This window comes from Mercenaria mercenaria, chromosome 4 (genome assembly GCF_021730395.1).
Source record: "Mercenaria mercenaria strain notata chromosome 4, MADL_Memer_1, whole genome shotgun sequence".
NCBI classification, from domain to species: domain Eukaryota; kingdom Metazoa; phylum Mollusca; class Bivalvia; order Venerida; family Veneridae; genus Mercenaria; species Mercenaria mercenaria.
The window spans coordinates 90,644,803-90,672,600 of record NC_069364.1 but is presented as its reverse complement, the minus strand read 5'-3'; the positions used below and the strand labels follow the sequence as shown (position 1 = coordinate 90,672,600).

Genomic DNA, 27,798 nt, shown 5'->3' with positions numbered 1-27,798 from the left:
TGTGATTATATGACCCAGTTTTAAACTGATACAGTATGAATTCTTGCCAGAATCTGATATTAGAACCAGAAATATTGTATTTCAGGTGAAGAGAATTTTAAGCAAAATTTCAGATCTTAAGGTTGTTTTTGCATACATGCTCAGATCATATTTTTCTTCTACAGTGTGGAATTTGATTAAAATTTAAACCTTGATTTTTGAAAACATGAATGTACACTAAGAACATTCAGGCAATAAAAAAGATAGCCTTAGGGTTCTTTGTTTGATTTATTGCTAGACTGATTTGAAAATTTTTACACCCAAATCAAATTTTCATGATCGCATTCTATGGGAGAATCAAGATTACCATGGCACCCTTGTGTACAGAAAAAATTCTACAACACAGATATTAACGAAACTTCTCACAGTAATCAGTAATTCAAATCCCCTCTTTTGTGAAAACCGGAACAATAAATAGATACAAAATCATGCATTAAAACTGAAATGTTGCCTTACCTCACACTGGATAAAATATCGGGTAAACCAACTATCAACAGTTATCACAACATATAATTATGGTTAATTTCTTTGAAAAGATTCACAGGATAAAAACAATATTTTGTAGTAACAAACTGACCTTTTATCTTAAAATTCCACACTTTTTACTTTTTCGGCACGTAATGGTTTTTCAGGTCCATCCGATTACAAAATTGTGAACATGTTCTTGACCAAATAGCGACAATGGTATAAATCATTAAAACTACAGTAAATGTGGTCATTTTTGTTATATGTTTTGTTTTTAAACAGTTAAGCACTATGAAACAGTTACAAAAAGTTGAGCAATAAGAAATAAGTGGTTACTGCAGTCAATTTAAATGAAGAGAAACAACACCAAACAATTTACATTTCCTATTTTTCATCACAAAACCCAAAATACCATGGTTCATTAGTACTTTCATCTTGTGCCTCATTTTTCAGCATTTAAACACTCGAAATGAAACCAGTGGGTGCACATGACACATACAACCTATTAAAGTTGATTAATGTGGAGAAATTTTTTTTAATACAAGTAAAAAGTCAAACATGACTAACCAGAGTCAAGCTCATTTGTTTATATTTTTGACAGTTGCTTTCAATTTAAATTTGGGAAGATAAAGAAAAATTATTGGATTCAATGCATTAGGATTAGCTTAAGATGTGTGAACTTAATTATTGCTTAAAACTGACAATTACTTATGAAATTCAGTGTAACAAAACAGGTCAAAATCTCCCCGATACTTTTTGGAGGTTGTTGGTCTGCACTGCTGAATTTGAAAACGAGGCTAAATGTTTGGCATCTTGCTATTTCGGACTAATGCCCTAACTGTTTTTCTATAAACATAGTAATTACTTTCAGTTTATAATTATACAGCGATTATAAGAACAAGAGGACCATGATGGTCCTGAATCGCTCACCTGTCCCCACATGAACTGAGTATGATGTCGTTTTTTTCTATTATTTGACATAGTGACCTAGTTTTTGAGCTCATGTGACCTAGTTCTGAACTTGACCTAGATATCATCGAGATGAAAATTCTGACCAATTTTTATGAAGATCCATTGAAAAATATGGCCTCTAGAGAGGTCACAAGGTTTTGCTATTATTTTACATAATGACCTAGTTTTTAAAGGCATGTGACCCGGTTTTGTACTTGACCTATATATCATCAAGGTGAACATTCTCACCAATTTTCATGAAGACCTCATAAAAATATGGCCTCCAGAGAGGTCACAAGGTTTTTCTATTTTTAGACCTACTGACCTAGTTTTTGACCGCACATGACCCTGTTTCGAACTTGACCTAGATATCATCAAGGTGAACATTCTGACCAATTTTCATGAAGATCCGTTGAAAAATATGGCCTCTAGAGAGGTCAAAAGGTTTTTCTATGTTTAGACCTAGTGACCTAGTTTTTGACCGCAGTTGACCCGGTTTCAAACTTGACCTAGATATCATCAAGATGAACATTCAGACCAACTTTCATACAGATCCCATGAAAAATATGGCCACTAGAGTGGTCACAAGGTTTTTTATTATTTGACCTACTGACCTAGTTTATGACCTCGTGACCCAGTTTCAAACTTGACCTAGATATTATCAAGATGAACATTTTGACCAATTTTCATGCAGATCCCATGAAAAATATGACCTCTAGAGAGGTCACAAGGTTTTTCTATTATTTGGCATACTGACCTAGTTTTTGACCGCAGTTGACCCAGTTTCGAACTTGACCTAGATATTATCAAGATGAACATTCAGACCAATTTTCATGCAGATCCCATGAAAAATGTGACCTCTAGAGAGGTCACAAGGTTTTTCTATTATATGACCTACTGACCTAGTTTTGGACCGGACGTGACCCAGTTTCGAACTTGACCTAGATATCATCAAGGTGAACATTCTCACCAATTTTCATGAAGATCCATTGAAAAATATGGCCTCTAGAGAGGTCACAAGGTTTTTCTATTTTTAGACCTACTGACCTAGTTTTTGACTGCACATGACCCAGTTTCTAACTTGACCTAGATATCATCAAGGTGAACATTCTGACCAACTTTCATAAAGATCCCATGAAAAAGTAACCTCTAGAGTGGTCACAAGCAAAAATTTACGCACGCACGAACGCACGCACACACGGACGGACGATGGACGCTGCGGGATCACAAAAGCTCACCTTGTCACTATGTGACAGGTGAGCTAAAAATGTAATATTTTGTCGATAATTGGTACCTGTCGATAATTGGTTACCTGAGGCTACTCGTTTTTTACCATTAGAAATGGATATAACCGTGGGCAATTTACCATTTATTGTTGTGGATTTTTTAAACGTAAATCAAACATACAACTAATATGTCTATATGACAGTTTCTTTTTTAATGTTGGAAGAAGATCATAGGTTCACTGCTAGATTGCTTATACTTATCATGGGCAAAGGAAATCTTATGAAACACAACACAATTCCATACCAACTTATTGAGTTGTTGTGAGGATTTGAAACGGCTTGTGGCATCTGACGGTAAGAAGTTTTCAAAGTCAGCAAAATTACCATATATCGGTCTAGAGAAGAGCCATTCAGGTCATGTAAATCGCTACTGTTATGCTGTATGACGCCCGTTTGTTCTATATTTGTCATGTGACTATTTTATGCTACATGTGAAAGAACTTGACTAGAATATAATGAATTCTGAATTTTTATCCCTTGAAAAATAAGCTAGCAGTTGTATTATTTACTTGCCTTTAAGCATGACCTTAACCTGACATTTCCTGTGTGCCCAAAATTTCTGAAGATACCAGACAAAAATATGGCCTCTAAAGTCACCGTTTTCTATTTTGACTCAGACCTAGTTAGCATGACGTTTCAGATCTAGACTTCGCAAGGAACATTTAATTTTCATTGTAGCCATTGATTGGCCTCCAGGGTAAAAGTTTCTTGTTTACCTATACCTCGACCATCAGTACCACGTTTCAACTCCTGCAAAGAAACAGGACAACATTTAAAATCCATGAAAAAATTTGCACTAGGGTACCCAAGGGTTTTTTTGTTTTTGAGCTACGACTAGATTCTATGAAAAACTCAGTGCCCTGGTTTAATTTGACTATTATATAAGATAATTTAAATTTACATTTAAAGTTGATCTGAGATAACAGTTTTCTATTTATTCGATACTGACCTTTTTGACACTTCATTTCGAATTGACCAATATCACTAGTATAAATTGAATTTTATGGTCCAGTTGCCTCTAAGAGGGCCAAGTTTATTATTTATACAGATTTTATGCACCCTTCGTTTCAACTTGATAATACATGTGAAATCGACATTTACATATGCAATCCAAAGCCACAAGAGCGCAAATTATCTCTATATGATACAGACTAGTGACGATCTGACCCAGGGACTTGATAGTATAGGAGAACATTCACAATTCATAAACATGAAAAAATCCTTTTAGATACAGGTTGTTGCTATTTTAGCCTATGCCCTCTTTGACGCACATAGACTCAGTTTCACTTGAATATGTGCTTGCATTTCAGAAGAACAGTAAAAGTCCTCTGAGTGGTAGAATATTACTCAGAGAAGTCAGTGCCACCGGGAGGAATGCAGCTGCTGGATTGACAAGCTCAGCGTTGTACACTCTGACACGGGACTAAAACATGTAAGATTTGTCGAGTAATTACATCATTGGACATGACATTTTATTTAAACGATTTAGGCATTTACCTTTTTTGTTTGTATTACACGCATATCAAGCAAACATATGGCCATATGACACTTTCCACCTGTTTATGATTGGGACAAGAAGTCCTCAGGTGCACTTTGCATTTCTCATATGGGCAGGACATCTGGGAAGAAACTTATAAGCCAAATGAATGATAAACATGTTCTTAAAACGGTACAGATATTCAAATCACTAAACTTGGAGAGGTACCATTATCCATTGTTTGTGACACGAAAAGTTGGTCTCGCGTTGTTTCTATGCAATATAAAAAACTTTAAAAATAAGCTGATTTATATAACGTAAGCTGCTGATGTGACTTAAACAAATAATATTGTAAGTGATCAAAGATAAGACAAGTTTGCCTAAATTAAATTGTTAGATCATAAAGTGAATTTCAGATCGTATCTTCATTAGTACAATTATATTCCTTTGTCATTGTTGAAATTAACAGGAGCAATTTGACCATACAATCAGTCCACATCTACCCTGAGTACAGAAACATAATGACAATAAAAATTTCAATAGTGTCCTTCAAGTACTATACTGGTTTAAAATCCATATTCTGATAAAACTATCAGCGGATGGCTAATAGTTATATAAATTTAATTAGGAATTTGATATATTCTATTTGATGGAACATCTACACTTATTTTTGCAAGGATATTGTTGGAAGTTTCTTGTATCAACTGACTGCCACTAAGTATTATACCAGATTTATATAGCACCCTTTTCATGATAAGCACGTTCAAAGGCACTTAACATATAGCAAACGCAGCCACACAGAGCGCGAAATTCATCCTCTACTAGTACAGACAAAGAGCGATCTGACCACAGGGACAGAGTGAGAGAAAGCACCTATAACAGGTAGAGAGAAATCCTTTTTAGATACAGGTCTGTCGGCTAACTTTAAGCCTAGCTCTTTGCGAATAGACAGTTTCATGGTTCTTGAATGTGCTGTCTTTCCCAGGAAGAAGCAGGTAAAGCCTCGAAGTTAGAATAGTATCTCAGAAATTTCCAGTGCCTGGACCGGGATTTGAATGCCAGACCTCTGGATTGACGGTCAAGCGTGTTACCACTCGACCACCGGACAATCCTTAAGATGCTTCTGAGAATACATCATGCACAGACATTTAATTTAAACATTAGATAACCCTTTTGTTGCTCTTGTAATACACAGGCCTGGGATCAAGTCAAACAAGAGGGCCATCATGCCCTATATTGCTCACCTGTTATCATTGCACTTGAGGACAAGAAGGTCCTCAGTAAAAATATTCAAGTCCAAAGGACAGGAACAACAAAGGGAAGAAATTTAACCAAAAAGAAAAAACAGCCTTGACAGGTGTACATCGATTTTGTATAAATATGCACCATGATTTAACTAAAGGACCATCCATGTTGCCAAAAAGCAGGTCTAGGTTTTTCCTATGGCCACTATATAAAAATGTTGCAGTTAAAATAAGCTATTATAGTAAGAAAAGTGACGTAAATATAAAAAAAAATATTTTCTGAACCAAAAGGGTGCAAATAATTTTGACAAAATGAATCGGGATCAGTTATCTTCTTGAGTACGGGTTCCTTTAATGTGAAAAAGGTGAAGTTTCAAAAGCATCATAGCTTTGTACCTGAGTTCAGTCAAAATGACCAAAATAAATTTACAAAAATTCTATGATATCTACTTTAAATCCTCATAATAGGGGTCCATAAATCTTGGGAACCAAAATATGCAGGACGAGTTATTGTTCTTGAAGATATTTGATTGTAAAAACAAGAGTATCCAAGTTTTAAGTTTAATAGCACCCTTTGTATGTAAGCGATTCAAAGCACTTAAACATAAAACGCAGACCAAGGAAAATGATCTTCTAGTCAAAAGGGGCACAACAGGTAAAATCTTGCAAAAGCAGTAGAGAGAAATCGTTTTTAGATACAGGGTCCTATGTCGGTAACTAAGCTGCTCTTTCAATAGACAAGTTTCATGTTCTTGGAATAGTTGCCCTAACTTAAAAAAGCAAAAAGCTCGATATTTTAAGTATACCAGTAAATTTGCAGTGCAGGACGGATTTGATGTCTAGCTCTGATTACGGGTCAGCTTATACATGTGAACACAGGAATCCTTTAAGCATGCTTTGAGAAAACATGACACTAAATTTAAAACATTAGAACCTTGGCAAACCGCCGACGTCCGAGGCCACGCCGATAACGCCCGTTCATGACTGGACAATAATCTCATAAATATTTCCAAAAAAACAAGAAGAATTAAAAACAATTCTTACAAGGTACAGATATGTCAAAATGCACCTAAAACTTGGAGGTACCATCCATGTTGTACCACAGAAAAGTGGTCTCGGTTTTTCCCTATGGCCAATAATAAAAAAGTTCCTAAAAATAAGCTATTTATAGTAACGTAAAAGGGAAGTAATTAAAAAAAAAATATTGTAAGTGAACAAAAGAAGGCTCTGCCAAATAAATCTGTTGACATAAATGAAATTTCAGATCAGTATCTTCATTAGTTACGGAGATATACCCATTTTAATTTGAAATAAAGGGAGGTAATTTGACATAAAATCAGTCCATAGTTATCTACCCTGATTGTCTCAGTCCAACTAATGACAATAATGAAATTTCAAATAAGTCCTATAAGTACTAACTGATATAAATCCATTCTGATTACAATCAGGGGAGGTAATCAGATATAAAATAACTCTGGAACCTATGATTGGATCTGATTTGTCATGGAATCTAAGATTTATTGTTGTTGAAGATATTTTGGAAGTTTGTATCAAACTAGAGCTATCACTAAAGGTGATGAATGATGGACTGTATGTATATAGACTGTATGTATACAGTATAGTAACAAAAAACAAAGTCCCATAACTATGCAGAATATTTACCTAAAAGAATGTAACATGACCATGCACAACTACTAAGGGTTGGTACTGATCACTTGTGTGAAGTTTCATTAAATTGTGTGCAAGGGTTTGGTAGATTAGGCACGCACAAGATTGCATATGCAGACTGTATGTACATAGTATGTTAACAAGAAACAAAGTCCCATAACTCTGCAATTTTTGTCGCTGAAAGAACCTAACATGCCCCATGCACAACTACTGTTGTTACTGATCACTTGTGTGAAGTTTCATTAAACTGTGTCAAGAGGATGAGGAGAGATGGTGCGCACAAGATTGTGTCTATGTATATAGTATAGTAACAAAAAAACAAAGTCCCATAACTCAGCAAATTTTTTTCTGAAAGAACCTAACATGCCCCACGCACAACTACTGTTGTTACTGATCACTTGTGTGAAGTTTCATTAAATTGTGTCAAGGGGATGAGGAGAGATGGTGCGCACAAAATTTTGTCTATGTATATAGAATAGTAACAAAAAAACAAAGTCCCATAACTCTGCAATTTTTTTTTCTAAAAGAACCTAACATGCCCCATGCACAACTACTGTTGGTACTGATCACTTGTGTGAAGTTTCATTAAATTGTGTCAAGGGGATGAGGAGAGATGGTGCGCACAAGATTGTGTCTATGTATATAGTATAGTAACAAAAAAACAAAGTCCCATAACTCTGCAAATTTTTTTTCTAAAAGAACCTAACATGCCCCATGCACAACTACTGTTGGTACTGACCACTTGTGTGAAGTTTCATTAAATTCTGTCAAGGGGATAAGGAGACATGGTGCGCACAAGATTGCATCTACGGACAGACGGCCAGACAGACAGACGGACAGACAACCTGAAACCAGTATACACCCCCTTACAACTTTGTTGTTGGGGGGTACAATAAAACCATAAATGAAGTCTCTATATGGCTGCAAAAGCCAAAATAGCCAATTTTGGACCTTTAAGGGGCCATAACTCTGGAACCCATGATGGAATTTGGCCAGTTCAAGAAAGGAACCAAGACCTTGTGGTGATACAAGTTGTGTGCAAGTTTGATTAAAATCAAATCATAAATGAAGCTGCTATTGTGCAGACAAGGTCAAAATAGCTAATTTTGGCCCTTTCAGGGGCCATAACTCTGGAACCCATTATGGGATCTAGCCGGTTCAAGAAAGGAATTGAGATCTTATGGTGACACAAGTTTTGTGCAAGTTTGATTAAATTCAAATCATAAATGAAGCTGCTATTGTGCAGACAAGGTCAAAATAGCTAATTTTGGCATTTTCAGGGGCCATAACTCTAGAACCCATAAAGGAATCTTGCCAGTTCAAGAATGGAACCAAGATCTTATGGTGATACTAGCTGTGTGCAAGTTTGGTTAAAATAAAATCATAAATGAAGCTGCTATTGTGCAGACAAGGTCAAAATAGCTAATTCTGGCCCTTTCAGGGGCCATAACTCTGGAACCATTAATGGAATCTCGCCAGTTCAAGAAAGGAACCAAGATCTTATGGTGCTACAAGTTGTGTGCCAGTTTGGTAAAAATCAAATCATAAATAAAGCTGCTATTGTGCAGACAAGGTCAAAATAGCTAATTTTGGCCCTTTCAGGGGCCATAACTCTGAAACCCATAATGGGATCTGGCCAGTTCAAGAAAAGAACCGAGATCTCATGGTGATACAAGTAGTATGCAAGTTTGGTTAAAATAATATCATAAATGAAACCATTATCGTGCAGACAAGAAATTGTTCACGCACGGACGCAGAGACGACGGACTACAGACGAAGGGTGATCACAAAAGCTCACCTTGTCACTACGTGACAGGTGAGCTAAAAACAAAAGCCTGAAAATCAAAGTTCTAAAACCAGTTACATCTGTTTTTTATTTGTATACAGTTATTTAGGGAAATTCTTGCAGTCAAAAGCCTGAAATCAGGATCAGTCTTGAAAAATCCCAGGTCTGAATACAAGAGGATTCACTGCAAAGTAAAAGCACTGTATAAGTAATAGAAGTCAAGTTTTATTGTTACATACACTTCTTCAAGGAAATGTTTTTCATCTGTATTTGCTGTTTAAGCTTCAGTTTAAGTTTTTTTAATGTATCAATATTAAAAAATTCTGCATCAATACATACTGATTATCATATGTAAAAAGGACAATCCTTACAAACTTGACAATTTTTTTTTTATTTAGTTCTCATAAATATATATAATCAATGAAAATTGGAATTTGTTGGGTTTAACTTCACATTGGCACGATAACGCAACGCAGACTGTTATAGGTCATAGAGGTGCGCGGTATTACCGGTATACCGGTAACCGTGGTATCATCTTCCCATGGTACGATACCGCGGTACCATCGGGGAATACCGGTATTTTATCAACATTATCCCTACTTATGTTTATTTTCAATTTACATTGTCTATGTAGCCTTCCGTAACAGCAGTTGACACCATGCATGATTTTCCGATTTATATCTCTGGAATTCCCATGCTACTATTATTAGTTTCCAAAAATAACCACCCAATGGTGCAATTGAACATGTATGACCGACCGGGTGATCCCCAATCAAAACCTTCGAAAACCTCCAGATTATTCCGTATAGAGAATTGACGTCATGGGCGCACTTGCTTTTACTTTAAGTCTGGTAAATTTGGCGAGTCCCGGCTTCTTGTTTAAATGATAATAGTTTAAAATATCCCAGTATGTATTTGCACGTATTAAAAAAGAAATAAATAGTATGGAAAATGTTAAGTCTAAATTTATTATTTTTTGCTTGAAAATGATCTGATGAAGCCTTCATAAACGTTACTGGTTTATCAAACGGGTGCACGAATCGAACTTCAAACAAGCGCGACCTATATACATGTGACCCAGTGCTTCCCTAGAGACAATATGGCGTCTTCCGACGAATACACGCTAGTAAAAAATACTAAGGGTCATTAATCTAACTAGTCATTAGTCAAGTTAATATTCCAGATTATTTTTTTCTTTAATTCTATTCAAGTAACTAGTCTTTGTTGTTGCTCATAATAAATAAAGTATTTCTGCGAGTTTTTCAATATTTTTATGACCACTACCATAGCTGTAAGTCTTACGATAAATATGGTGGTATACCGTGGTATATACCGCGGTAATTAGGAAATAACCGTGGTATACCGTGGTATTTTTTTCAAGGCGGTACCCAGCCCTAATAGGTCATATACAATTTTTCAGCATTTGATGGTGGAAGAAGACCCCAGGGGCCCCTCTATGTATTATTTCATCACAGACGGGCACCTGGGTAGAGCCACCAACCTTCTGTAAACCAGCTGGATGGCTTCCTCACATGAAGAATTCAACACCCTGAGTGGGGCTCAAACCCACATTGGTAAGGGACAAGAGATTTGAAGTCAACAACCTTAACCATTTGGCCACGGAGGCCCCCAGATGAAAAACTGAATGTTTTATACAAAGACTCTTATATGAGGACACCACTGGGAAAATATAATGATATCTTAAACAACTGACACAGAAACACATTACTTTTACTGTCTCCAATCATAGCTAGATAATTACAATATTCTGGAAACTTTTTCAGAACAATGTCTTGATAAAAAAAACTTGGCAGTAAATCATAACCTGTCTAGACAGCCACTAATGACATCTTCAAATTTCTGTTGTGAGCAATTTAATCTTTCTCATAATATAAGAATTCAAAATAATTGAAACTAGAGCTGTCATTGAAGGTGATTAATAGCCTCTGATAATGCTTTGATACAGCAAAAGTAAAATGTTGTGATAATCACCTTTAATCTTTAAATGTGGCCTTGAACTGGAACCTGATGCCCTGGGCTGTGCACTCTGCATGTTGTCTTGATGAGGATAACATCTGATGCTAGTTTTATGAAAATCCTTCCAGTGGTTAAGAAGATATGGAGTGGACACAAATTTGAGCTGCTTGATATATGACTATTAAGTGTGACCTTGACCTTGCACCTAGTCACCTGGGTTGTGCACTATGCATGTTGTCCGGATGAGGTTAACACATGATGCTAGTTTTCAGGGATCATCCTACAAGGCGATCTGAGCGATTAATATCCCACTGTGTTAATCAATAATATTGTAAGCCGCGGCCATTTTGAAAATTTTCAACTGGCATGCAAAAAGCCGATAAACTTAACGAGTGCATGATCTTATGCATCAATTGTATATTATTTCTTGATTTTATTAAAAATTATTTCAAATACGGCCAATTTCTGTAAATGAATTGCCCCGGCGCTGTGGATAAAAAAAGAAAAAATGATTCCGTGGACGTCTGAACTGCCCGTACAAAATATTGTAAAAAGATCGCCAATATCTACGAGTGTGGTATTATTTTCGAAAAGATTTATAAATAAATCAATTAAATGTATAAATCTGAACAAGTTGATGCAAGAATCGGACATTATGAAAGCACGAGAATCGAAACATGAATGAAAATTTTCACGGCATTTCGATCGTGCACCTGATAAATTTACGAGTTTCGGACGTGTAAATTTCGGATAAAAATTTAAAGGCGACTTTTTCATAGCTAAGTTTATACTTTATTTAGAAATTCATGAAAATAATAATGCAATAATCAATTACATTAAATAATTATAGCAAGACCCATAGAAAGTGGATACATATAGGCAGTAAACTGAATACTAAGCCGAATCTTCTCCTTAAATTCCTCGATTTCTCTAAATTCTGTTTAGGGAGAAGTCACTTCTCCCAAAAATTTTGACCTAGGATGATCCCTGGTTTTATGAAATACATTTCTGAATCAGTGGTTAAGTAGATATTGTGCAAACACAAATCTGAGCTGTCTGCCTCTGACTGTTAACTTGACCTTGGATCATACATGTGATCTCCCGCGCGGGAGGGTCAAAATCCATATTTTTTCACCTTGCCTCCCGTCTCCCGACTCAAACCATATTTCTCCCGCTTTTCAAAAAAAAAAAAAAAATCAGTATTATGACTGGGTTGATAATTACCGAGAAGCGCCAAACATGTTTACACGGTAAATGGAAGTGTCACCGACTGTTGTGTGATTATACATGTTTGACACACATGTAGCTGGAGGAAAGAGTTGTTTTTCACAGGTGAATTAAAATTGTTTGTTTTGATAAGGGATTAGACAAGCAGGGCCTTTTCCACCTGTCTCACGGGGCCGAATATCTGCCCATTCTCAATGCCAATTAAGCTCCATTTTTTACCAATTTGAAGCAAAAAACTCCCAGTCATAAGAAATAATTCCCAACTGAAATGAATTTTGATTATTCAAAGAAAAATTTTGCTCGGTAATAAAATCACATAAATTATTGTAGGAAAAAACCAACCCATTATTATTTTTAGAACAGGAGTGTTATTTCCCCTTATGGAGTTACGCCATTTTCTTCCAAATGTTTACCAAATTAATTTGCTACTAAATCAGACATATTTCATTGAAAATTGGATGAAAACACACACTCATTTATTTGATAACATCAATCTACATTATTTTGGTTAAGGTAAATACATGTTGATGCATTTCTGTTTTCTATTTTTCATGTCAAAATCAGTATTTTTATACGAAAGTGGGTGGGGTAAGGAATTTACATAATTTATGAGTTGTGTTCAGACCAATTTAGAGCTTTGGTTTTTTTTTAAGTCCTCGAGTAGAATAATGTTAATGCATGTTCACCTTCATTTCAGACCTAAATTGAGACTTTGTTTCTACAAATTTAATCTGTTAAGAAAGTTAAAGTTAGAACAAGAGGGAGCTTCTGTATGATAGTATGCTCGACTTTTCTCAGTGATTGACTCTGAATTAAAGCTTTGCCAGTAAAAGGGACAATTAAAGCTTTGCCAGTAAAAGGGGCATAATAGTCAATAGCTTTGAATGTAACAGAGATATTAGACATTATAAAAAACTTTAACAAAAATATGAAGTTAAAAAGTGGCATAACTCTGTAAAAATTCAAATCAAGAGTTATGAGGATTGTTTCTTCTGGTGTAGATTTATATATATTATTGTGTGGCAAAAATGTTGGATTTTGCCTCTTAAGTTATGTGTCTGCACGCTTAATTTATGTCGATAAAAACTCCAGTTTTGAGACCCCAACTCCAGCTGAAAAATGGCAAACCTTCAATTTTGGGATTCTGAACTTATCACATGTATGCCTTGGATATTGTGACCAGGATATTCGACTAAAAGTTTTAAACATTCCATTCCTTCAAAAAGTGTATGAGGAGCTGAACAAATTTCTTCACTGTGGCCTATTTTGTGAAATTAAGAAAGGCCCATAATTCTAGAAAAGAATAGCCACAGAAAAAAGTCCAATATATATGTTCATCTTTACATCAAGGTCCTTCATCTGTGAAACTTTCAAGCATATAGTTTCAATAGTGTTTGAGGAGTTGGACACACAAGATTTTTCTCTATATTCAATATAGCAAAACTATCAAAGGGCCATAACTGTGATAAAAATAGTCAAAGTAAAAATTCCTTCCTTCCTTAATGGTCATCTGCACATCTTGTTCATCTGTGAAAGTTTGAAGAAAATCAGAGAATCAGGCTAATTCTGTGGGAGGAGTTGGTCATACCAAGATTTCAGGAAGTACAGACAGACGGACTACGGACAGCAGCAACACTATATGCCCCCCATATAAATGTGGGAGCATAAAAAGTCACAAGTTGATTTTTTCTTCTCCTTCCCCCCAATGTCCTGCCTCCAAAGTTAGCTTTTCCTCCTTAGTTTTTTAATCAAGAAAGGAGAAAAAACTAGAGCTATCACTAATACCCCTGGGCATTGCAATTTCATATAGGGAAAGGATGTGATCATGACCTTCAAGTGTATACTTGACCTTAAACCTGGTGACCTGGGTGTACACTCTACAAGTTGCCTTATTGAGGTTAATATAGCTAATGTAAAGGGAGTTACCCAAAGCTGTGAGCCTTAGTCAACATGTGATATTTTGTAACCTTGCATGACATAATATGTATCTTTTTTTAGTCGTAAGTTCTATCATATCACTGTTGCTTAGACCAAGGCAAGGTGGTGACCAGGTGTGGGTACACAACTTCACATGTTTATAATAAATGTTCATGAAAAAAGAATGAAAGAAGTTTAATGAAATTCTAACAATTGGTTGGTTTGTTACATACAAATCTGTAGATTTTTAAACAATCAAAGGGCAATAACTCTAAGGAAAATTGACCAATTAATAAAAACAAATGACAGGCATCATCAAAGTACATTGGTTCATATTTATTTCAAGTTTCATGAAGTTCTACAGCTTGTACTAGAAATGGCTGCGACGTGGATTTTTCATTAAATCAAGGGCAATAACTCTAAGGAAATTGACCAATCAAAAAAAAAAAACTTGACGGGCATCATCGCAGTATATTGGTGCATCTTTATTTCAAGTTGTATGAAATTCTACCTAATAGTCACTGAGAAATGGCTGTGGACGGACATTTTTTTGTATTTTTCAATAAATCAAGGGCAATAACTTTAAGGAAAATTGACCAATCAAAAAAAAAACTTGACGGGCATCATCGCAGTATGTTGGTGCATGTTTGTTTCAAGTTTCATAAAATTCTACTTGATAGTTACTGAGAAATGGCTGCGGACGGACGCATGGATGCACGGACGTGACAGACGGACAACGCCATTTCAATACCCCCTCCCGATTTCATCAGCGGGGGATAAAAAGCCAGATGACGAAAGACTGGCTACAGAAACAGTCCCACCACAATAGCTCATGCTGAACCTTTGGTTCAGATGAGCTAAAAACCAAAGTTCCGTTAATTCTTTAATACAAGTTTCATTTAAATATAGGTGTTAAAGCAGTCAAAAGATATAGAAATTTGCTGCTGGTACCAATGAAAGGCCTCAAAAATGATCTCCCCAATTCCACTGAAAAAATGCTTAACCACAAAGGTGTTTACAACAGGAATATAACAGCAGTAAATTTTACATAGCTTCCTTTTACTTTTAATGATATGTCTAGAATTAAATGATAGCAATCTTTTTCTGTCATAAAGCTTTACTATCTAGATGATACCGCAATTAAAGTTGACATACAACCTCATTCCGCTTGTTTTCTCACTTGCATTTAGCGGGATTTCAATTACCATGGCAACAGATCATGTAGAAGTGATTCTCTCTACTTTTGATAAAATTTAGGTCCTTTGGCCACTTTCCAGTTTTCCAAGACTGTGGAAGACCGAAGGTGCTCCTCCGGGCAGGAAGACCGAAGGTGCTCCTCTGGGCAGGAAGACCGAAGGTGCTCCTCCGGGCAGGAAGACCAAAGGTGCTCCTCCTGGCAGGAAGACCGAAGGTGCTTCTGGCTCCTCCGGGCAGGAAGACCAAAGGTGCTCCTCCATGCAGGAAGACCAAAGGTGCCCCTCCATGCAGGAAGACCAAAGGTGCTCCTCCAGGCAGGAAGACCGAAGGTGCTCCTCCATGCAGGAAGACCAAAGGTGCCCCTCCATGCAGGAAGACCAAAGGTGCTCCTCCGGGCAGGAAGACCAAAGGTGCTCCTCCATGCAGGAAGACCAAAGGTGCTCCTCCGGGCAGGAAGACCAAAGGTGCTCCTCCATGCAGGAAGACCAAAGGTGCTCCTCCATGCAGGAAGACCAAAGGTGCTCCTCCATGCAGGAAGACCAAAGGTGCTCCTCCGGGCAGGAAGACCAAAGGTGCTCCTCCGGGCAGGAAGACCAAAGGTGCTACTCCGGGCACGAAGACCAAAGGTGTTCCTCCATGCAGGAAGACCAAAGGTGCTCCTACAGGCAGGAAGACCAAAGGTGCTCCTCCAGGCAGGAAGACCAAAGGTGCTACTCCAGGCATTATTTCAGGCACAGACGAGCATCTTAATAGAACAAACCACCTAATCCATAAGCAAGCTGAATGAACAGCGTCTTAATAGAAAATATTTCTACATATTTTGAGCTTTTTCAAACTCATGGCAGTGGGGAAAGTTATTCTGTCTTATTCGGACTTTTCAGAGGCTTGTCTGAGACATTAAACACTGCCATGGAGACCTCTTGTTGACTTATGTAGCGCTTGCTACTAATAACTCTGAAATCAGGAATTATAACTGTCCAATCAGTAACTGTCCAATCAGAGAGCTGCATTTTAAAATACCTGCTATTTCCCACTTCAAGGTAAACAGCACTTTTACGATTAACATAAAGTACAACTTGCAGATGGACTGATGGATGGAGTACAAAAACTTGCTTGCCATTTTAAATGTTGTCAGTCAGATTAAAGCAACATTTTATGATAGTTTTCAGTTTTCGTGACATATTTTTTTAAGGAACAAAAAGACCCATTACTGTAACATATAGTTTGATCAATACCAGAAATGTATATATTCAACTGTTTTAATAAGATTCTGTAATTATTCCCATTTAATGTGAAAAGTATTCATAAAGTCTGTTATTTCTTAAAATTTCAAGTTTACATTTCCTTTCTGTAGACATATTAAGTATATTTCAACAATCTTAACCAAAACTCAAGTTTTAAAGTACATGTATGTATGCATGTATGTTCAGAATTAATTTACTCACAACCAAGATAAATAAAGGGAAGTAACAATCTTTAAACTTGTATAATTCCGTACGTGTTTATCAAATTTATACATAATGCTAAATTAACTGTATCTTGGTTGGGCAACCAGGATAGGAAAATCAAATTTTAAGAATACTTAAAAATCTAATCTTAATTAAACACACAGCGAACATAAATAAGTGTAACTGAACTGATGTTAAAGTTTTGTTTTTTGTTGGGTTTAACTTGCACCAACTCAATCATAGGTCATATGGTGACTTTCAAGATTTGATGTTGGAGGAAGATCCAAGGTGCCCCTCCATGCATTATTTCATAACGGGCGGACACCTGGGTAGAACCAAGAACACATGAAGAATTCAATGCCCCGTGTGAAGCTTGACCTACACTGGTGAGGGGCAAGTGATTCCAAGTGAGCGACCTTAACCACTCGGCTAGATTACTTTATCAAAATCTGATTAACTACCTTTAAAGTCTGGCACCCGTTTTAATGAAATAATTTGCAAAAACAGAACCAACCTTCAATAACAATCTCGGCTTTACCAAGTGGAACTGTATAATCACCCGTTGGCACTTCTTCTATAGCTGCTCTGTACAAAATCTTTGGTTCAAAAAATATACATGGGTCTTCTTCCTTTATACAGCTCAGTAACAGTCCTTTTGCTTGTATAGGACCCCTTGGCATTACAACCTGTGAATACAATAAAATCATAGTAGCAAGTTTGACTAAAGTTGATTGCAAAATGTGGTCTCTGTCATGTTCACAAGCCAAAAATAGCAAATTTTGGCCCTTTAAGGGGCCATATCTCTGGAACCCATGATGGGATCTGGCCAGTTTTCGAAAGGAACCGAGATTTTATGCCAATACAAGTTGTGTGCAAGTTTGATTAAAGTTGATTGCAAAATGTGGTCTCTATCGTGTTCACAAGCCAAAAATAGCAAATTTTTGCCCTTTAAGGGGCCATAACTCTGGAACCCATGATGGGATCTGGCCAGTTTTCGAAAGGAACCGAGATATTATGCCAGTACAAGTTGTGTGCAAGTTTGATTAAAGTTGATTGCAAAATGTGGTCTCTATAGAGTTCACAAGCCAAAAATAGCAAATTTCGGCCCTTTAAGGAGGTAGGTTACCTTGTTACCAGGGTAAATTCAAATAAGTTGAACCGCAGCAATTTTTTGTATTTGTGTCATTTAATGTTTTAACTGCTACAATCTCAATTTCGTTTATCTATGTCCCTTCATGTTCAATTTTTATCCAGGTTTGAAGAACATGACCCTCCAAAGGTATTTTATATTGAAAGAAGAAGGAAAATGCGTATATTTAACACTTTTCAGTGTATTTTGGTTTCATTGTTATCCGTAGAAGTCTGCATAATTGATAATTTTACTAGTATGCCCGTTAGCTTTCTAATATAAGCTTAAAATGTATATGTCGCGGGGCTCGTGTTTCCATGGTAACGCATTTTCTCTCATTTTTAAACAACTATGTATGAAAATGGGTTTTTCGACGGCTTCAGTGCCATTCTGTTAATGACCAACATGGAATATTTGGGTAATATTATTAGCAAAATACCAAGCACTTTACATGGTACCCTATTTTTCTTAAAGTTTAAAGTAACCATGGCAACAGAGATGTTTAAAATAGCTTATATCTTGCTTTTTATCGTAATTTCTTATAAAAAATATTAAATAAAATTATCTTTCTTGTTAATGTAGCTTTAAAACATCTTATTTCTAACGTAAGTAATATTTTCGTGTTATTTGCATTTATTTAAACAAATTTCACAGCTTAAAATACTTACAGCAGTACCCCTCGTCTGACATTTTTTATGGAAAAATCGTTCTGCATGCTGCTATTATTCTCATGGATATTGTTGAAATGAAAATAAAAAGCTGAAGCTGTGTTTCTTACATAGACCAGTGTCAACGCTTTTGAATTTTACATTTAGATATATAGGTCACAGACTTCGTTTCCATGGTAACATCAATTTAATTCAAGATACCACAATTTTTTACTGAAATTTGAACAATTTTTGAGCTTAGTTTTAGTATATAAGTAACAAATTATCAACGGAAACTGAAAAATAGGTACTACAAATCAAACTGCCCAATTCTTATTTGAAAATGGCCGTAATAAGTAACATTTCACCCAACTATATTCCCAATAACATTGGTTACCATCATCTATTTTCTTACATTTGCATAACATTTCAATATAACTACATAAAAGAAGCAAAATATTGATTATTATTCAGAGCGAAAGACTCATAAAAAATATTTCAGCAAATAGTGACTGTTAAAAATGGTTCAAATAAAGAAAATGCACAGAATTACGTACTTTCAAAATAAAAGCCATTAATTTTGCGCGGTAACTGACACGTAACGTCATGACGTCAATGACGTCATTTTACGGCAACAATGTTTTGAAGCGTTTCTGCGGAATTTATTCATTATTTCTGCATTATTAAACCATTAAGCATCAGATCGGCGACAGGTTCATGATTTTCCCCCTGAAGAATGGATATACAAACACATTTAGTTTGTCATAAACGTCGTCGTAAATCGCCGCGTTAGCTTCCGGTTGGGCATGCGCTCATACAAATATTAAAGTAACCTACCTCCTTAAGGGGCCATAACTCTGGAACCCATGAAGGGATCTGGCTAGTTTTCGAAAGGAACCGAGATATAATGCCTATACAAGTTGTGTGCAAGTTTGATTAAAGTTGACTGCAAAATGTGGTCTCTATCATGTTCACAAACCAAAAATAGTACATTTTGGCCCTTTAAGGGGCCATAACTCTGAAACCCATGATGGGATCTGGCCAGTTTTCGAAAGGAACCGAAATATTATGCCAATACAAGTTGTGTGCAAGTTTGATTAAAACTGATTTCAAACTGTGGTCTCTATCGTGTTCACAAGAAATTGTGAACGGACGACAGACGACGGAAGGACGGACGACGGACAATCACAAAAGCTCACCTTGTCACTATGTGACAGGTGAGCTAAAAACACCCCGAATATTACCTAATCTACAATAGTATAACACTGAAAAACCCCTTGAACAGATCAAACGAAGAAAACTGGGCATACTTGTTCACCTTTTCAATATCCAATCTGTGAGAGGTCAAAAACATTAGATCGGTGTTATTAATATAAACACTGTTCACCAGGTAAAAAAATTTCTAACTCTTGTTTATGTGAAGTCATATTATCACAATATGTACTTAAAGGTCAATAAGTGTTTAATCTTGTTTACTGAATATTTTAAAATGTAAGATGTTACTATTAATCATTATCATCAGCTGAAAAATACAACAAACTCTTGCATGATGTCATTTGAAATATACAGTGGAACCTCCCTAATCCAAACCCCTCTAATCCAAATACCTTTCTAAACCAAACAAATTATTTTGCCCAAGTATTCTTATTCATTTTCTTTTGTAAAAAGACCCTTGTATACGTAAACCTCTCTACTCCGAAAACCAAACAAACCTTTTAGATTTTTATATCAAATTATTTTAAAATTTACCCTTCTTATCTAAACGTAAGGCATGATTACCAAAGATTCTGATGTTTATCTTGCTCATTTTTGACATTTTTGTTTACAATTTCAATTATTGCTCTTTAAAAAAGGTGTCAACAATAACAGGCCCCCAACATTGGCAATCTAATGTCATTTCAGATGTTTGTTTTGTAGATGCATGCAGTTAGCACAGGTGTGGAAGATGCAAGAAATTTGTCTGACCAGAAATTTGTAAGAATAAATATGTTTGCAACAAGTCTATACTGCCACTGTAACACATCCTTATTACCTTGTTAGTCCTGATCCTTCCTCAAATATTTTTGTGGAATATGTTCATTTAAAGCAGATAATTGATTCTCTGTTAGCGGTACTATGGACGGATCATTAGAATAACTAGACAAGTAAAATATTCTCTTTTAAAGCTACCTTCTGCTAATGTAGGAATGGTGAAATCAATGTTTATAACTGATATTGAAAAGTTAAATTAATATGAACCTTGACATCACACTAAACCAATCTACATGCTGCTTATGGTTTAATTAACAAATAATCAAGGCCTTCGAGTGGTTTATCGTCTGATTTACCACGGTTCAGAGTTCAGATGCATAGGAATTGAACCACGAGGGCGTTAGCCCGAGTGGTTAAATACTGAAGCATCTGAACGATGAACCGTGGTAAATTAGACGATAAATCACAAGAAGGCCTTGATTGTTTTCATTCTGACATGCTCATTGATATATTTTAATAAATGTCATGCTGGGCTTCATTTACGCGAGGAGTAATGTATCGGACGTCATGTGGCAATTTGACGTCATAATTGACGTCATAATGCTCTCGCGCGTCAACCGTTGTTTATCGCAGAATATACAGAGCTTGATTTTCTTCTTTGTTTAACTGGAAATCAATTCGAGCCATGTTAGAATTAAGTTTTGATAATCCATCCACAAGTAGACTGACATACACATCATGTATAACAAGAGATCACAGAGTGATCTTGGCGCCCACCAATGTGCCATTTTTGAGTGTTCCAAATTTCAAGACTTACTGACTAGCTCAATGTCAAATTTCATTTCCGTACACAACACAAATCTATGCAAGTGGTCCAAATTTGAAGGCTGTAGCTTGAGAAATGTAAAAGTAGGTCACTAGGTCAAAATCCAGGTCAAATTTTACTTCGGAATACAAAACTATGCATGTGGTCCAAATTTGAAGCCTGTACCTTCAAAAATGTGAAAGTAGGTCACTAGGTCAATGTAAAGGTCAAAGTTTGTTTCAGTACACAAAACTATGCATGTGGTCCAAATCTGAAGGCTGTAGCTTGAGAAATGTAAAAGTAGGTCACTAGGTCAAAATCAAGGTCAAATTTTATTTCGGAATACAAAACTATGCATGTGGTCCAAATTTGAAGCCTGTACCTTCAAAAATGTGAAAGTAGGTCACTAGGTCAATGTAAAGGTCAAAGGTCATTTCAGTACACAAAACTATGCAAGTGGTCCAAATTTGAAGGCTGTAGCTTGAGAAATGTAAAAGTAGGTCACTAGGTCAAAATCAAGGTCAAATTTTATTTCAGAATACAAAACTATGCATGTGGTCCAAATTTGAAGCCTGTATCTTCAAAAATGTGAAAGTAGGTCACTAGGTCAATGTCAAAGTTTTTTTCGGTACACAAAACTATGCATGTAGTCCAAATTTGAAGACTGTAGCTTGAGAAATGTGAAAGTAGGTCACTAGGTCAAAATCAATGTCAAATTTCATTTTGAAACACGAAACTATGCATATGGTCCAAATTTGATGCCTGTACCTTCAAAAATGTGAAAGTAGGTCACTAGGTAAAAATAAAGGTCAAAGTTTTTTCCAGTGCACAAAATTATGCATGTGGTCCAAATTTGAAGGCTGTAGCTACAGAAATGTGAAAGTAGGTCACTAGGTCAAAATCAAGGTCAACTCATGTCAAGGTTCATCTTGCCACTCAAAAATATACATGTGGTCCAAGTTTGAATGTTGTAGTTACTGACAAGATCATTTTCAAAGCTTTTCCCTATATAAGTCTATATGAACCATGTGACCCCCGGGGCGGGGCCATATTTAACCCTAGGAGGATAATTTGAACAAACTTGGTAGAGAACCACTAGATGATGCTACATTACAAGTATCAAAGCCCTAGGCTTTGTGGTTTGGACAAGAAGATTTTCAAAATTTTTTCCTATATAAGTCTATGTAAACCATATGACCCCCAGGGCGGGGCCATATTTGACCCTAGGGGTATAATTTGAACAATCGTAGTTGAAGACCACTAGATGATGTCACATACAAAATATCAAAGCCCTAGGCCCTGTGGTTTTGGACAAGAGGTTATTCAAAGTTTTTCCCTATATAAGTCTATATAAACCATGTGACCCCCAGGGCGGGGCCATATTTGACCCCAGAGAAATCATTTGAATCATCTTGGTAGAGGACCACTAGATGATGCTTCATACCAAATATCAAAGCCCTAGGCTCTGTGGTTTTGGACAAGAAGGTTTTCAAAGTTTTTCCCTATATAAATCTATATAAATTATAGAAATAAACAAAGGGCCATAACTCACTCATAAATTGTTGAACCAGTCTGATTTTCAGGGGGACACAACTAGGGTACCAATACATCATTCTGACAAAGTTTGGTCAAAATCCCCCCAGTAGTTTCTGAGGAGATGCGATAACGAGAAATTGTTAACGGACGGACGGACTGACGGACGGACAGAATGACGGACGGACGGACCACGGACGCAGAGTGATTTTAATAGCCCACCATCATCATGATGGTGGGCTAACAAACAGCATAATTTTTTGGTATAAAACAGAATTCTTTCTAATCTGAAAACCCCTTTATTCCGAACCTTTTTCTGGTCCAAGAATGTTTAAATAAGAGTGGTCCTACTATATATATGATAAGAGGACAAAAAGTGCATTTTTGATTTTTGAGATTTAGTGTTCAAACTTCATGAAAAGATGGCCATAGTAGCCCTAAGTTGTTCATCTGACCTAGACTGTTTGACCTTGAACATATTCATGGCACATTGAATCAAGAATTGTTACAACTGTGTTTGAAAAAAAATTGAGAAAAGGGCTTTACAATGATGAAGATACATCAAGCAGTTCATCTGATAAAGTCATTTAAATGTCTTTTTCTATTTTTAGCTCTAGAGACACCTAAAAAGGGCCAAGTGTTCCCATCTGAACAAAATTTGGGAAAGACTATATAATTTTTATTATTATACCAGATTTATTTAGTGCCCTTTTCATGATAAACACTTTCAAAGGCGCGTTACAAAGCGCAAAGGCAGCCACTAGTACAGACACATTTTATCAATAATTGAATCTGATCAAGGTCATATATATTCCATTAAAATATGGCCATTTACATTTCTTTTTTGTTTGATTAAGATTGCAAAGTAATGCTAACGCATAAGACTAAACCAATCAATTGTGGAAAACAAAAGACAGACAATCCAATCATCCTAAAATCTCACTATGAACACTTCATGCACAGGTGAACTAGGAAATATTTTGCAGCCACGAAAATGGCATGTTACCTTTATTCCTGCTATATGTGAAAAGAAAGCCTCTGGACTTTGAGAATGATATAACGCACCATGGCCCACTGCTCCACATGGTGTCCTAACAGTCAGTTTACCACAGTCAAACAGATTCCCTGTACGGTAACGGAATTTTGCAGCCTCATTTGTAATTTGGTCAAATGCTGGGAATATGTAATCTGCAAACTGGATTTCTGCAATTGCAGTTGCTCCCGCGACAGCAAGTCCAATTCCAAACGCAACAATGCCTTGCTCACTTAGAGGAGTGTTGAACACACGATCTGCGCCTAAAATGTATCATAAGACGATGTTTAAAACACACAACCTGCATCTAAATTGTATCATAAGAGGAGTTTTTAAACATATGATCTGTAGCTAAAATGCATCAAAAGGATGTCTTTAAAACACACAATCTGCACATAAAATGCATCTTAAGAGAGGTGCTTAAAACATAAAATCTGCACCTAAAATGGTATCATAAGACATGTGTAAAACACACAATCCATACCTAAACTGTATCATAAGAGGTATGTTGAAAACAAATTTCCATTTATTCTATTTAAAATTCTAAAAACAAAATATATCTCTCAGCATTCTATACTTTTTGACAGGTTTCATACCTTTAAGCTGTATTTTCAGTAAAAGACTTTACCTCAGTCTTGCACATTTTACAAAATTTTTTTAAACAAGGATGTAACATCATTCACTTCTTACCATATTTATCTTTCAATCCAATGCTGCATCTAAACACGCCCCCAAATGCAACATCTTCACCAAATACTACTGAAAACAGTGAAAAGACACCATGAATAAGAGATAGCTGTGAAATGATCGCAAAATGTTTTTTTGGTCTGACTTGGAGTTTGATATTGAAGATTTCACAGCAGATTTTACAAGAGCTGCAAGATTTAATTCCAGTTTAAGCTGACCACTGATACTGAACAGTCACTTTAACATAGTCACTGAATTAACAGTTTTAATCTTAAACATGCAAGTTAGATATAAACAACAAAAAAAGTTTTGTTATAATACTCAACTGAGACTGAAAGTTTCATGAACTTTAACAAAAGAGGCTGTGTGCTCCATTATTTAAATGCTTGATATTGAAATAAGGTATATCTGAAAAAAACTATGCTTTCACCGACATGACTAATATCAACGATGTGGATAATGATGATGTTTGACAACAGTTTGGGTCAAATCCATTGAGTATTTAATAACAGAGGTAGAGTGAAAGTTCATTGAGGCAGAGTTTCTTAGTATAAAAGGGACATAATTCATGGAATATTTCTGTCACAATAATGCATCATAATGTTGGTGATGATGTGGAACAACTTCTTTAAGTCTGAATCAAATCCATTTTGTAATATAGAGACAGAGTGAAAGTACTGCTGCATCAAACAATTTCAGTATGAAGTAAGCAGTAACTGCTACACACTTCTCACTATTACCCAATAGAAACAATGGTCTAGATTATCCATTCATCATGTTTGCCATTAAAATTCAAGAAGAAGTAACACACTGCCATAGCTTTATAAGATCAGGTGGTTCCAACATTGTTTATGTAGAAAGAGTATATAAATATAGGAGAAATGTCTTTGTAACTTTTATTTACAGGAATTTCTACAATTCACTTATCAAATAAAATTATAACAACTGGTGGAACTGCAGTGCAGATGCATCTGTTTTACAGCACTGTGTTCATTTATCCAAGTATATTTTGTACTTTGTCATCTGTCCAAATACTTTGTAACTTAGAGCCTGAAAATGAAAAAAGTCATGTACCTGTGACCTTGACCTCTGAGCCACCGGCCCCAAATCTTTTAGTTCTTACAGTGATACTAAGTCATTGTCTAAAATCTGAAAGCCCCAGCTGTTGTAGTTTATGAGTTATGGTCCAGAAACCATTTTCACTCTGGAGGTCACTGTGACCGTGACCTTTAACCAAAGAACGCCTCCCCGCCCCACCCCGCTTCCCCCTAGATTATAAGATTCTTTCACTGGCTGTAGGTGCAGATGGGAATTTCCGGTCTCGAGGGTAACTGTTTAGGCGGTTACGAGGCTCCAGCCGAGTAACCGCGTAAACAGTTACCAGAGAGCCGGATATTCCCATCTGCACCTACAGCCAGTAATAGAATCTGTTTCTTGCATACCATATTAAACAAAGAAGAGTAAAAAATGAATTCAAACAAATGATTTTCTCATAGCACTTTTTTTATAGTAGCGTATTAACAAAGCCCGGGAACTTTAAGTCCGTAAACAGGAAGTACGTCATGACGTTACAGAGACGAAAACAACGTAAGAGTTCCAGTTTTGTTTTATCATCTGCAATGAAATGTTATGTTATTTCCTTAAAAAAACGTTTTTTGAATCGAGAAATGTGTTATAAGTAACAAAGAGGAACTACCAAGGTATTGAATTTTTATCCCGTTTTACGAAAAACATTATAATTACTACACACATCTTCTGTACATATGTAGTTCGTTATACGTCATTTACAGCACGAGAGTCATCTTACACCCCGGGGTGTAAGATGGAGTTTTCCAGCACCGGTGAAATCACCAGAAATCCCCGTCTGGCATGCAAGAAAAGTGTCATCCTCAGTGCTCAGTCATTCTGTAAGTCTGAAAGTTGTAGCTGTAATACTTTCAGACTTAGTTTGAAAATGCAAAACTTACCAGAAATTAGTACAGTCCCTTTGACCTTGACCTTTGAGCCACTGCACCCCAAAACAATAGCCTAAAGGGATCTTTCCCTAGTGATACTTAGTCATTTAATTAAGTTTGAAAATATTTTATTGGCACTAAGTAATTAGGTTAAGTTTTGTAAGTTACAGCCACTATACTTTATGACTTAAAAAGTCTGGAACCAATCTCAGTCTCCAGGTCACTTTAACCATTTCTTTTGAACTACTAACCTCCCCCACCCCCATTTCTTAAGGCTCCAAACAAAAAAGCCAAAATTTTACTAAAGTCCCAATGACCTTGACCTTTGAGCCACTGAACCCAAAATCAAATGGATCTTTCTGTAGTTGTATTTAGTCACTGTGTTAAGTTTCTGACTTAACTTGAAAATGTTGACAGACAAACACCATTCCATTATAATTCCTTTTTTCTCTAAAAAAGATGGATAAATATCTACTATCTGAATTTTCTTACCTTCAACTTCCTACAATTCATCATGATCCATCCAACACAAGCATGACATTGTGGCAGTCTTAAAGTGGCATGTTCATAACTCATATCCCTACACTGTGTCCCATACAGTGAGTTTGTAAGTAGAACTTTAAAGAAATAATATATTTTCTTTTCCTTTTCCTTTTGCCTTACAGATAAATGCTGCTCAAAGATCAGAAACCTGAAATACCAACCTACTGAAACGTTTGATTCATGAAAAACCATCCTGATGACAGATCAGAAACCTGAAATACCAACCTACTGAAAGGTTTGATTCATGAAAAACCATCCAGATGACAGTGATCTAATCAGAAATCTGAAATACCAACCTACTGACAGATCAGAAATCTGAAATACCAACCAACAGATAGATCAGAAACCTGAAATACCAACCTACTAGCAGATCAGGAACCTGAAATATTCCAACCTATAGCAGATCAGGAACCTGAAAAACCAACCTACTAGCAGATCAGGTACCTGAAATTCTAACCTTAAGACAGGTCACACAAGTGAAATATCAACTTATTGACAGTTCTGAACCCAACCTGAAAACCAACCTGACAATAGATCAGATACCAACCTGCTGATGGATCTTCACCAAGAGCAACATCCATTGCACTATTGACAGACTGGAATAAGTTCATCCTGGAGGTGTCTCCTACAATACAACAATATATTATTGATAATACAGGCAGTCAGGTCTTTGGGGTTGTTACAGTTTCTTCTTCTTTTCTTGGAAGGCTTCATGCCATTTTCAGCGGTACTTCAGTAATGCCACAAAACCGGTTAACCTATGAGTAGTGGTGTTAGCTTTTTGAGCTGTAATTTTTTATTTCGACATCTCAT

At 36.2% G+C, this 27,798-nt stretch overlaps 1 protein-coding gene across 1 annotated transcript in view; it reads right to left on the bottom strand.

The window, feature by feature from the left end:
- The window catches only part of LOC123552415 (2-oxoisovalerate dehydrogenase subunit beta, mitochondrial-like), a 49,032-nt gene that overhangs the window by 10,977 nt on the left and 10,257 nt on the right, over positions 1 to 27,798 (bottom strand). The window contains exons 2-6 of the mRNA XM_053542326.1: positions 27,533 to 27,610; positions 24,491 to 24,559; positions 23,774 to 24,063; positions 17,197 to 17,368; positions 15,243 to 16,028 (exon numbers count right to left, since the gene is read on the bottom strand). Coding sequence (XP_053398301.1) covers positions 15,243 to 16,028; positions 17,197 to 17,368; positions 23,774 to 24,063; positions 24,491 to 24,559; positions 27,533 to 27,610 — 1,395 coding nt within the window. The remainder of the gene's footprint in view (positions 1 to 15,242; positions 16,029 to 17,196; positions 17,369 to 23,773; positions 24,064 to 24,490; positions 24,560 to 27,532; positions 27,611 to 27,798) is intronic.